General features: G+C 38.5%; 1 protein-coding gene across 1 annotated transcript in view; it reads left to right on the top strand.

Moving 5' to 3' along the window:
* Window positions 1–13,971, top strand: part of HECW1 (HECT, C2 and WW domain containing E3 ubiquitin protein ligase 1) — a 249,366-nt gene that overhangs the window by 65,256 nt on the left and 170,139 nt on the right. The window contains exon 4 of the mRNA XM_068549881.1: window positions 9,977–10,052. Coding sequence (XP_068405982.1) covers window positions 9,977–10,052 — 76 coding nt within the window. The remainder of the gene's footprint in view (window positions 1–9,976; window positions 10,053–13,971) is intronic.

Raw genomic sequence — 13,971 nt, 5'->3', positions numbered from 1 at the left:
ATGAAGGCCATTACTATAATAAAGCTTGTATTTGCACCTACTTCTATATATGAACAGTTGTCTCAAATGCGTACATAAGAAGGAATAAAACTGGTGATAAATTGTCTCACTCTAGTAATAAAAAATGTTCATCTGTGTAGATGTAAACTAATTTCTTTTATTACAGTATAGTTAATTTACAATATTGTGTTTCAGGTATATAGCAAAGTGATTCAATTATATATACATTTTTTCAGATTATTTTCCATTATAGATTATTACAAGATATTGAATGTAGTTTCCTGTGCTATACAATAAATCCTCGTTGCTTATCTATTTTATATAGTTTGTATCTGTTAATCCCATACTGCTAATTTATTCCTTCCCTCCCTCCGTTTCCCTTTTGGTAACCATAAGTGTCCAGTGTCTGTGAGTCTGTTTCTGTTTTGTATATATATTCATTTGTATTATTTTTTAGATTTCACATGTAAGTGATATATAATATTTGTTTTTCTTTGCCTGACTTACTTCACTTAGTATGATATTCTCTAGGTCCATCCATGTTGCTGCAAATGGCATTATTACATTCTTTTTATGGCTGAGTAATATTCCATTGTATATTAGTACACCACATCTTCTTAAACCAATTGTCTGTTGGTGGGCACTTGGTTGTTTCCATGTTTTGGCTGTTGTAAATAGTGCCGCTATGAACAACGGGTTGCATATATCTTTTCTAATTAAAGTTTTTGTGTTTTTCTGGATGTATGCCCAGGAATGGGATTGCTAAATCATGTGGTAACTCTATTTTTCGTTCTTTAAGGAATCTCCACACTGTTTTCCATAGTGGTTGCACCAATTTACATTCCCACCAACAGTGTAGGAGGGTACCCTTTTCTCCACAACCCCTCCAGCATTATTATTTGTAGACATTTTGGTAGTCATTCTGACCAGTGTGAGGTGATACCTCATTGTGGTTTTGATTTAAATTTCTTTAATAATTAGCCATGTTGAGCATCTTTTCCTGTGGCTGTTAGCTATCTGTATGTCTTCTTTGTAGAAATGTATATTTAGGTCTTCTGCCCATTTTTTGATTGTTCGTTTGTTTGATATTGAGTTGTATGAGCTGTTTGTATATTTTGGATACTAACCTTTTGTCGGTTTCATCATTTGCAGATACTTTCTCCAATTCCATCGGTTGTCTTTCATTTTGTTGATGGTTTTCTTTGCTGTGCAAAAGCTTATAAGTTTGATTCGGTCCCATTTGTTTATCATTGCTTTTAATTCTTTTGCCTTGGGAGACTGATCTGAGAAAACATTGCTATGATTTATGTCTGAGAATGTTTTGCCTACATTTTCTCCTAGGAATTTTATGGTGTCGTATCTAATATTTAGAACTTTGAAACATTTTGAGTTAATTTGTATATTTGGTGTGAGGGAGTGCTCTAATTTCACTGATTTACATGTAGCTCTCCAGCTTTCCCAACACCACTTACTAAAGAGACTGTCCATTTTCTCCATTGTATATACTTGCCTCCTTTGTCATAGATTAGTTGACCATAGGTGTATGGGTTTATTTCTGGGCTCTTTATTCTGTTCCGTTGATCTATATGCCTGTTTTTGTTCCAGTGCTATACTGTTTTGATTTCTGTAGTTTTCTATCATTGTCTGAAATCTGGAAGGGTTATGCCTCCAGCTTTTGTTCTTTTCCCTCAGGATTGTTTTGACAGTTCTGGGTCTTTTGTAGTTCCATGTAAATTTTAGGATTATTCTAGTTCTGTGGAAAATGTCATGGGTGTTTTAATAGGGGTTGCATTAAATCTATAGATTGCTTTGGGTAGTATGGCCATTTTAACAATATTAATTCTTCCAATCCAAGAGCATGGGATATCTTTCCATTTCTTTGAATCATCTTCAATTTCCTTTATCAGTGTTTTATAGTTTTCAGCATATAGATCTTTTACCTCTTTGGTTAAGTTTATTCCTAGGTTTTTGTGGGTTTTTTTAATGCGATTTTAAATGGGATCTTTTTTTTTTTTAACTTTCTCATTCTGGTATTTCATTGTAAGTGCAAAGAAATGCAACAGATTTCTGTATGTTAATCTTGTATCCTGCTACTCCACTGAAATTGCTTATCAGTTCTAGTAGTTTTTGTGTGGAGCCTTTAGGGTTTTCTGTATGTAGTATCATGTCATCTGCAAATAATGACAGTTTTACCACTTCCCTTCCAATTTGGATACCTTTTATTTCCTTTTCTTATCTGATTGCTGTGGCTAGGACTTCCAATACTATGTTGAAGAGAAGTGGTGAGAGTGGGCATCCTTATCTTGTTCTAGATTTTAGCAAGAAGGTTTTCAGCTTTTCACCACTGAGTATAATATTGGCTGTGGGTTTGTCATAAGTGGCTTTTATTACGTTGAGATATATTCCGTCTATACTCACTTTGAATTTTATCCAATGGATGTTGAATTTTATCAAATGGTTGAGTTTTATCAAATGGTTTGTCTGCATCTCTTGAGGCGGATCAAGAATGGATGTTGAATTTTATCAAATGGTTTGTCTGCATCTCTTGAGATGATCATATGGTTTTGGATGTTGAATTTTATCAAATGGTTTGTCTGCATCTCTTGAGATGATCATATGGTTTTGTCTCTTCTTTTGTTACTATGTGTTGTATCACATTGATTTGCGTTATGTCAAACCATCCTTGTGACCCTGGAATGAATCCAACTTGATCATGGTGTATGGTCCTTTTTATGTATTGTTGGATTCAGTTTGCTAATATTTTGTTGAGATTTTTTTGCATCTATATTCATCAGAGATATTGGCCTGTAATTTTCTTTATTTGTAATGTCTTTGGGTTTGGTATCAAGATGGTGGTGGCTTCATAGAATGACTTTGGGAGTTTTCCCTCCTCTTCAATCTTCTGGAATAGTTTAAGGATTGACATAAGTTCTTCTTTTAGAATAGTTTGAGAAGGATTGGTATAAGTTTTTCTTTGTATGTTTGGTAGAATTCCCCAGGGAAGCCATTTGGTCCTGGACTTTTGTTTGCAGGGAGTTTTTGTTTGTTTGTTTTTTGTTTTGTTTTGTTTTTACAGATCCTATTTTGCTGTGTGATTGGTCTGTTCAAATTATCTATTTCTTCTTGACTCAATTATGGCAGGCTATATGTTTCTAGAAACTTGTCCGTTTCTTCTAGCTTGTCTAGTTTGTTGTCATAGTAGTCTTTTATGATTTTCTATATTTCTGCCATATCAGTTATTATTTTTCCTCTTTCATTTCTTATTTTGTTTATTAGGCTACTCTCTCTCCTTGGTGAGCTTGGCTAGAAGTTTGTCAATTTTTTTGCCTATTCAAAAAAGCAGCTCTTGGTTTTATTGGTCTTTTCTATTGTTTTTTAAATTTCTATTTTATTTATTTCCTCTCTGATCTTTATTATTTCCTTCCTACTGCTGACTTTGGGTTTTGTTTGTTCTTTTTCCTGTTCTTTTAGGTGTTAGGTTAGGTTATTTGAGATTTTTCTTGAGGAAGGCCTCAAGATTGTTTCTTGAGGAAGGCCTGTATCACTATGAAGTTGCCTCTTAGAACTGCTTTTGCTGCATCCCATAAATTTTGTAAGGTTGTGTTTTCATTATCATTTGTCTCAAGGTATTTTCTGATTTCCTCCTTGATTTCATTGTTGACCCATTGGTTTTTTTAATAACATATTGTTTAGTCTCCATGTGATTGTGGGGTTTTTTCCTGTTTTTCTTTCTGTGGTTGATTTCTAGTTTCATACCATTGTTGTCAGAAAAGATGCTTGAAATAATTTCTGTCCTCTTAAATTTGTTGAAGCTTGTTTTGTGTCCTAGTATCTGGTAAATCCTAGAGAATGTTCCATGTGCACTTGAAAACAATTTGTATTCTGAGTTTTTTGGATGTAGTGTCCTGCAGATATCAGTAAGTCCAATGGTTCTGCTGTGTCTTCTAGGATCTCTGTTGCCTTATTGATTTTCTGTCTGGAAGATCTGTCCATTGATGTCAGAGGGGTATTAAAGTCTCCTACTGTAATTGTATTCCTGTCAGTTTCTCCCTTTATGTCTGCTAGTATTTGTTTTATATATCTAGGTGCTCCTATACTGGGTGCATATATGTTAACGAGTATAATATCCTCTTCTTGTATTGATCCCTTTATCATTATATAGTGTCTTTCTTTGTCTTTCTTTCAGAACTTTGTTTTAAAGTCTATTTTGTCTGATATGAGTGTTGCTACCTCTGCTATCTTGTTGTTTATATTTGCATGAAATATCTTTTTCTATCTCCACTTTCAATCTATCTGTGTCTTTTGGCCTAAAGTGGATCTCCTGTAGGCAGCATATTGTAGGTTCTTAGTTTGTTTATCCAGTCTACTATTCTGTGTCTTTTGATTGGGGTATTTAGTCCACTGACATTTAAAGATATTATTGATAAGTATGTATTTATTGCCATTTTAAACCTTGTTTTCCAGTTGATTTTGTAGTTCTTCCTTGTTCTTCTTTGAACAAACTTTGTTCTTTTTATTTTTCCTTTTGTGGTTTGATGGTTTTCTTTTGTATTAAGCTTGAGTTCCTTTCTTTTTTATTTTTGTGAATCTATTGTATATTTTTGATTTGTGGTTACCTTGGTTTTCAAGTGTAACCCATAGCTATATCTACTTGGTTAGACTGATAGTCATCTAAGTTCAAACACATTTTTTTAAAATCCACACTTTTTAACTCCCCTCTCCCACATTCTGTGGTTTTGATGTCCTATTTTACATCTTCATGTTTATCCTTTTGCTATTTATTGAGGTTATGATCACTTTTACAAAAATGGTTTTATTTTTTAATCTATGTACTGGCTTATTTAAGTGATCTTCAGTCCTTTTATATATTTGCCTTTCATATTGTGATTTTTCCCTTTCCTATAGATTTTTGCTTCCTTTCAATTTAGAGAAGACCTTTCAATATTTCTTTTATGATAAGTTTAGTATTACTGTATTTTTTAGTTTTTGCTTGTCTGAGAAATTCTTTCTCTCTCCTTGTATTCTGAATGATAATCTTGCTGGGTAGAGTACACTAGGTTGCAGGTTTTTCCCTTTCAGAACTTTGAATATATCATGCTACTCCCTTCTGGCCTACAAAGTTTCAGTAGAGAAATCAACTGATAGGCTTATGGGGGTTCCCTTGTAACTGACTCTTTGTTTTTCTCTTGGTGCTCCTCTCTTTATATTTAACTTTTGCCATTTTAATTATGATATGTCTTAATGTGGGCTTGTTTGTGTTCCTGTACCTGGATACCTGTTTCCTTCTTTAGGTTTGGGAAGTTTTCAGCCATAATTTCTTCAAATACATTTTTTCATTTTCTATCCCCTTCTCTCTTTCTTCTCCTCGAACCTGTATTATGTGTAGGTTGGCACACTTCATATTATCCCATAGATCTTGTTCATTGCTTTCATTTTTTTCATTTGTCTTTCTGTCTGCTGTTTTTATTGAGTGATTTCCATTATTCTGTCTTCCAGATCACTTATTCATTATTATGCGCTATTAAGTCAGCTGTTCATTGCTTTTAGATCAGTTTTTATCTTGGCAATTGAGTTATCTAATATTGATTGGTTCCTCTTTATAGTTTCTAGTTCATTGTTACAGTGATCTGCATTTCTATTGGTAGTATTTATTAATTCCTTTAGCGTTTCTATTACTTCCTTTTTCAACTTGGGGCCCAGTAGCCTGGAGAGGTATTTCATTTTTGTTTTTTCAGGGAATTTTTCTTGTTCTTTTAATTGGGAGTAGTTCCTCTGCTTTTTCATTTCTCTGTCTCTGTGAATGTAGGAGAAATAGTTATCTATTGTGGTCTTGAAGTGCTGTTTTTATGTGAGAGCATCCCTGTGTAGATTGTGTCAGTCCAATATTTTTGGTGTGAGGGCTATTTCCTCAGTGTGCTGACCATTATCCCCTTGATAGGAGGTGTGATTCATGTGGTATCCAGAGCCTGCAGATGTTGGGTGGGTCCTCCTCTTTGCTGCATGGCTGTCACAGCCTTGTCAGGGGCAGGGTCTGCTCCCTAACTGTTGGAGTAGAAGCCCTGAGGGTTGGGTTTTATAAGGTTCCATTGCCCTATGTCCTATGTCCCCAAGGAGGTGAGCACAGAATCCATTGAGGCCCGTGTGGTCACAGCAAACCTATGCACTGCCCATGCAGGTATCTGCGGTTTTGCACATAAGCAGCCCAAGGTCACTTCCCTTTCTCTGTTGTGTTCATCCCAGACCCTAGTGCTAGGCTGGCGGTGGGGCCGGGACATTGTGACTGCAGGAATCGAGGTGGTTGTGCTGCTGCCTGGGACCCGGGCTGCCTCTATGGTAGGGCTCTCTCCGGACCTTTTCACCGAGATCTGGCTCCAAGCTGCCATGTGAGGAGTGCACTCACCAGGAAAGGAACCACTGCATACTCCTCCCCAGGGGCTGCCCACCAGGGTAACTGATATCTGAGTCCATTATCAGTCTTCCACAAAGCCCACCAACAGCCAGAGTCACACTTTGCTGTGAGCACAGACAGTGGGGCTTCATTGGCGGACCCATGCCCCACCCAGCACCACTCTGATAGTAGGGCTCCAATGGTGAACGCACGTCCTATCTCAAGTGCACTAACCATGGCAGCCTGGACCACACTCCAGGCCCTCTAGGCTGTCTCTGTGCAGCTAGACCAAGTGCTCTCCCAGGGTTCTTCCACCCGAGTTTTAGTGCCTAGCTGCTGCGTGTACTAGCAGCCCCACCCAGCATGCATTTTGGGCTGGGAGGTACAGAGAGGTGGCAGCCATCAACACCAGTCTCTCTCTGCCCTTATTGCTAGCAAGCCAGCACGCAGACACTCCTTGCAAGTGGAGTACAGGCTCCTCCAGCTTCCTATCTGTCCCAGCAGACCTCCCAGCAGACAGGGATTTCTCAGAGCAAGAGCCTTCCTATGCGGCCCTCCCTCCTTCACAGATCCCTTCCAGGAGCGCCAGTCCCATCCTGATCGCTTTTTTTTTTTTTATCCTACCCAGTCACATAGGGATCTTTCTTGCAGCTTTGGTTGTATAAGGGATCTTCTGCCAGTTTCCGGTTGGTTTTCTGTGAGAATTGTTCTGCATGTAGATGTAATTTTCACTGTTTGTGGGGGAGGTGAGCCCCACACCCTCCTGCTCCACCCCCTTGATCCCCCCCCCTCCCAGCAGATTCAGCCTTGAATCTGTTAAACCATTTGTCAAGTAGGCTTGGTTGTGGAAATAAGTTGTGTGCAGAACACGGTGACACTGTGCACTGCGTCTGAGCGGGGACATCATGACCCAGCACCCAGGGCTTGGAATAACAACTGGGCATCAGACAGGCTGAAAAGCCGAGAGAATGTGCAGACCTGAGAAGATGAGCAATTCCCTGATGTGCCCCTCAGTCTTAGGTTGTTCCAGGGTGAGACTATTTTTCCTGAGTCTTCACACCATTTTCACAGTCAGTAAATGGTAGAGCATATCTCTGTGAGTGCAGCAGATTTCTGAACCTCAGACCAGCCTCTGGAACTCATCTTGAACAAAAAGCCAGGATGCAAAACCTTCCCAAACATCTTTACTTCCTGGAAAATGTTTATCACCTGTTGCCTCCCCCTTTGTATCATCAGTCTTGCACTGAGATGACTTGATAAATAATGTTAGCAAAAAGCCATGAGTTAGGGAAATTTTTATGAAGTTTTAAATGTGTTTCACCCCTCTGAACTTAGTAGCTTCTGAAAAATATACATTATCTTTTTGTCTACAGACTTGTTTTGATGCAATAAATATGAAGGACCTTTTTGTAAATACCTTGAATTTCCAGCAGAAAAATATTTAAATACGAGGGATCAAAATTATGTTTTAAATAAGAAGGAACAGATGTACTATTCTTTGTTATCATTGCAAGTTTAAGCTCGTTTAGACTAGCATGAAATGTGCAGTTTAATCCTACCTTTGAAACAGTGTAAAATCAAGGCTCTATTAAAAGTATACTTTTTGTTGTGCCCTCAAGGAACTTATCTGTGATGGAACAAGCTAGATGTTGACATCTTTAAACTAGAATTAAGAACAGTCAATTGTAAGTGTCCCACATAGGCAGGTACATCACTGTAAGGGAGTGTGGCCAGCCTGCCCAAGTCTCCCATGGCCTTTGCTCAGGCATAGATTTGAAAATGAAGAAAAGTCCTCAACATGAAGGAATTTTGAACTCTGATTAGGCCCATGCACATTGGCCACTTTGAGAGCTAGGAGAATTGTCCTGCCTGAGGATGCAGTCTCTGAACTGTTGACCTCTGCTGCTCGGGGTCAGCAAGGTAAAGAGAAGAACAAACACAGACTGGGAAGGAGCAGGCTGTCCAGTGTGAAGAGGGCTGATACTTCAGCCCAACCAGCGTTCTGACTCACCCCATTCCATATGTCACCCACATTTGTTCCCTCTGCTGGGCAGCCCAGCATTCCCGAAATGCCTCTTGCATGTGGGCCTAAAAGCAGACATACTGAGAGGATTGGCACACGAGCTGCAGCCGAGCATGTAGGCCCGCCAGGGGCACCTGCTTTACGAGGAGGTGTTCTAATAATCCATTTGTATTCTCCTTGGGAGAAAGCTGTGAGCCCTAGTGATGCCCGGTCATTACTCCCAGTCTCATATAAGGCAAGATGATGGTCACATCCAGTCACAACTCTTCCAGCATCAAGAATACTGAGAGAGGGGCTTCCCTGGTGGTGCAGTGGTTGAGAATCTGCCTGCCAATGCAGGGGACACGGGTTCGAGCCCTGGTCTGGGAAGATCCCACATGCCGCAGAGCAGCGAGGCCCGTGAGCCACAACTACTGAGCCTGCGCGTCTGGAGCCTGTGCTCTGCAACAAGAGAGGCCGCGATAGTGAGAGGCCCGCGCACCGCGATGAAGAGTGGCCCCCGCTTGCCGCAACTAGAGAAAGCCCTCGCACAGAAACGAAGACCCAACACAGCCAAAAATAAATAAATTAATTAATTAATTAAAAGAACAAAAACAAAACATTAAAAAAAAAATACTGAGAGGAAGTAGAAAGAGAGCAAACCCACAGAACCTCGAAACAGAGAGACTTTGAGCAAGAGGTCATCGAGCTCTCCATTTTTTGCTTCTTCAGTACAGATTATCTTCTAAAAAGTGGACACTGTATGGATTTGCTTAATGCTCAGATTTGTATATTATTTTCTGCAAATATATAACATATGCAAAGGTAACTGCCTTTGAATAAATACTCAGAATCATTTCTGAGTAAAACTTGCCTGGAAGAGAATGGAAGCAAGGACTCTAGCTGCTTTGATTAATCCATTAACAGATAAATATTGAGCAATGATGGAAAGTAGAAGATTTTGGCAACCTGGTTTGCAAGTACCTACTAGACGAAGATAACCCATGTAACAACTGTGTTCTGAAACATCCCAGGAAGGCAGTTAAATAAAGAGCCCTCAGAGTAGCTTCTTAATGCCATGATCAGTCTCCTCCCTAATAAACAGAATTTCCTGGAACTCTCTAGATAGTAATACAGATCAGAAGGAAAGAAGATACAGCAGTTTAACGCTATAATTTGCTAATGGAAACATATTGTAATTACAACAGTAAACATCTATTGACCTATCATTCTACTGCCTTAGGTTCTGCTTTAATAAAAACCTTTTGCAAATTTGAATGTGAAAAGACATTGTTTACATAAGTGGTTATAAAGAGCCTCTAATATTACAGTAATTATTTTTGTTGGTTTCCATTTCTCTGAAAAGTACCCCTCATCCCTACTAGCATTTCCCACTCTATTACTGGGAAAGACATTAGGTTGCTAAAAGCTTCTTTTAATCAGTAGTAGCCTAATGAAATCACAATGCTGCTGTCTTTGTATTCTGTAGCTACAGAAATAACTGTGATTAAGCACGTTTGTATTGGAGTGTGAGTATCTATTTCAATGCTTCTTTTGCTTGTCTCCCATTTTCTGTCTTCTTACAGATTTTTAAAAGTATTGGCTCTGATGAGACTGTGCAAGGGCAAGGAAGTCGGAGGCTGATCAGCTTTTCTCTCTCAGGTATGTTTTGCTCATATGAAAGCCTTGTGGAGTGAATAAGAATGTCAGTCAACAGTCAGGAGACCCCTTCAATTTGACTCTTATCTATAAGTTACTCAACCTCTCTGTGCCTCAGTTTCTCCATCTGTAAAACAAAATTTTAAAATATCCGCTCCATTCCCCTGTTGACTAAAAATTATGCACAACCTAAAAGTTGAGAGTTATGTTTTATTTGGTGGGAATTTTTAGGACTTCAAGCCGGGGAGGTAGCATCTCAAGTAACCCCGAGAGAACGACTCGGAGGAGGCGAGGGTGGGACTAGGATATATAGGAGTTTTGCAACAAAGGGCAGGTAGTCTGAATGTCAAAAGATTATTGTTAAGTAAAGAAAACCAGATGATCTCAAGTTAAAGCATTTAGTGCTTTTCTGTGTTTGGGAAGATGCAAGAGTCTGCATTCCTTTGATATGCACCTCAGCTATCTGGGGCCAGTATCCTGTGTTTTCATATCCTGAGTTTCCTCAGGGCTCACCAACTCATCATGGGTGGTGGCTGCAGCCGCTGATGACTGTGACATCCTTTGTTTACTGATATGGCAGGAAACATTCCATTTCTCACCCCTTGACCTCATAAGGGTACTAGAGGATTCAATAAGGAATAGATGCATTCCTTAGATGAGATGAGATGATGAGAAGAGAAGCTATCATCCTACTTTTCCTTCATGGCTAACTAACAGTAATTGAGAGTTTATAAAGTGGAGGTAGGGGAAAGCCTGAGGCAAGAAGCAGCTAGCAGACCCTTGGTCTAAACAAAATCTCACATGAAATCCAGTTGGTAAAACAGATTAAAAACTGAGCTGCTCAGAAAAGTACACTTGTGGAAAGATCAGTGAAATCCAAAAAAAACCTGTCATTTAGTTAATCATAATTAGTTAATAGTTAAGAGTAATTTAGTTAACTTTTTAGTTTTCATCACGTACCATAGTTCCATAACCTGTTAACAGTAAGGGAAACTGGGTAGACTCTTCTTTGAATCTAAAATAATCTCAAAATTAAAACTATAAAGAAAAACTGAGTTGCTCTGGCTAAACTGATATACAGAGTTCAGAGCCCCATGCACTCAATTTCACCCTAAGTGGTCTTTGCGAACACACAATGGCACGAAGCTGTAAGGCACAGAACTGTTCAGCACAGTTTGAAAACTATTGCTTAGCTTATTATCAAACCAGCAAATATTGTAGGCCATAAATATCAGAGATCTGAGATCACAGAAATGAAGTTCATGAGTGTCCTTGGGAGATGGACAGTCAACTGAGGCTTTTCATGTCTAAGTGAGCCCCCAGTAAAGCAAACGTGTGTCTAAAAATCCATTGATAAGTGATAATAACAAGGTTAATATACAAGAAGTCAGTCTCTTTCCTATATACCAGCAATGAACAAATGGAATTTAAGTTAAAAACGCAATACCATTTACATTAGCACCTCCCAAAATGAAATACTTAGGTATAAATCTAACAAAATGTTGATATGTTCAAGATGTTTATAGGGAAAACTACAAAACTCTAATGAATTAAATCAAAGAAGAACAAAATAAATGGAGATATATTCCATGTTCATGGATGGGAAGACTTAATATTGTAAAGATGTCAGGTCTTCCCAAACTAATCTATAGAATCAATGCAATCCCAGTCAAAACTCCAGCAAGTCATTTTGTGAATTCTGACAAACTGATTCTAAAATTTATAATGAGAGGCAAAAGACCCAGAATAGCCAACACAATGTTGAAGGAGAATATCAAAGTTGGAGGACTGATGCTACACAACTTCAAGACTTACTATAAAGCTGCAGTAATCAAGACAGTGTGGTACTGGTGAATAAAAGAAAAAAACAGAAAAATAGATAAATGAAATAGACTAGAGAGCCCAGAAATAGACCCCCATACAGTCAGCTGATCTTTGGAATATGAGCAGAGACAATACAGTTGAGCAAAATAGTCCCTTCCATAAATGGTGCTGGAACAACTGGACATCCACATGCAAAAAAAAATGAATCTAGACACAGACCTTACACTTTTCACAAAAATTAACTCAAAATGGATCATAGACCTAAATGTAAAACACAAAACTATAAAACTCCTAGAAGATAACATAGGAGAAAACCTAGATGACCTTGGGTAGGGTGGTGCCTTTTTAGATACAACACCAAAGACACAATACATGAAAAAAAATTGATAAGATGGACTTCATTAAAATTAAAAACTTCTGTTCTGCAAAAGACAATGTCAAGGGAATGAGAAGACAAGCCACAGACTCAGAGAAAATATTTGCAAAAGACACATCTGATAAAGGACAGTTAATCCAAAATATACGAAGAACTCTTAAAACTCAACAATATGAAAACAAACAACCCAGTTGAAAAATGGGCCAAAGATCTTATGATCTTGTCAGACATCTCACCAAAGAAGCTATACAGATGGCAAGTAATCATATGAAACGGTACTCCACATCATATGCCATTAGGGAAATGCAAATTAAAACAACAACTAGATACCAGCTATGTACCTATTGGAATAGCTAAAATCCAGAACACTGAAAACACCAAATGCTGGTGAGGACGTGGAGCAAAAGGAACTCACAGTTATTGCTGGTAGGAGTGCAAAGTGGCACAGACACCCTGGAACACAGTTTGGTAGTTTCTTTCAAAACTAAACATTCTCTTACCACATGACCCCATGATCACATTCCTTGGAAATTACCCAAATGGAGTAATTTTCATACAAAAACCTAACACAGATGTTTATAGCAGCTTTATTTATGATTGCCAAAACTTGGAAGCCATCAAGATGTCTTTCAGTAGCTGAATGGATAAATAAACCATGGTACATTCAGATAATGGAATATTATTCAGTGCTAAAAAGAAATGAGCTATCAGGCCATGAAAAGACATGGAGGAATCTCGAACGCATATTACTCATTGAAAAAAGCCAATCTGCAAAGGCTACGTACTGTATGATTTCAACTATATCACACTCTGGAAAATGTAAAACTATGGAGATGATGAAAAGATCAGTGGTTGCTGGGAGATAGGGGAAGGAGAGATGAATAGGCAGAGAACAGAGGATTTTTAGGGCAGTGGAAATACTCTGTATGATACAATAATTATGGATACATGTCATAATGCATTTGGCAATGCCCAGAGAGTGTACAATGCCAAGAGTGAATTGTAACGTAAACGATGGATTTTGGGAAAGGAAGTAAAGTATCTCTCAACTGTGATTATGATGTGTCGATGTAGGCTCATCAGTTATAACCAATGTACCACTCCGGTAGGGGAAGTTGATAATGGGGGAGGCAATGCATGTGTGGGCAGGCAGTATATGGGAAAATCTCTGTACTTCCTTTTAATTTTGCTATGAATCTACAGCTACTCTAAAAAATTAAGTCTTAAAAGAAACCCATTGACGACATTAGCATGTGTCTGTCTAGGTTTAAAAAGAAAAGAAAAAAGAAGAAACTCAATACTTTTGTATTACTAGGACAGAAAACTAACAACTCCTGATTTGTTATTCTTATGTTCCCATTGAAATGCTTGATAACAATTATTTGTACAAACCTTCAGAGGCAGTAGAAACCAGGAAAACTACTCTACTGTCTGCCAGAAATGAAGAATTTTCACTAACCAAAGCTCACTAAAATCCTAAAGCCTAAGAGGGATGCCATACAGGATGGACAGCATGGGGCTGGGGAAGGAGACGAAATATCCATTCACTGGTTCCCATTTTGGCTCTGCCATGTAGACATGGGCTCACACACTCACCACAGGAAAGGAAACCATGCCCCCCCACCACCACCACCACCACCAGCTTGGTACAAAAAGCTACTTTATAAGGTGATCAGGATGGACTCATCTCCTACAGCCCCCAATATATCATTTTTCTTACAC

Source organism: Eschrichtius robustus, chromosome 8 (genome assembly GCF_028021215.1).
Source record: "Eschrichtius robustus isolate mEscRob2 chromosome 8, mEscRob2.pri, whole genome shotgun sequence".
NCBI lineage: Eukaryota > Metazoa > Chordata > Mammalia > Artiodactyla > Eschrichtiidae > Eschrichtius > Eschrichtius robustus.
This window is presented reverse-complemented; position numbering and strand designations above follow the sequence as displayed.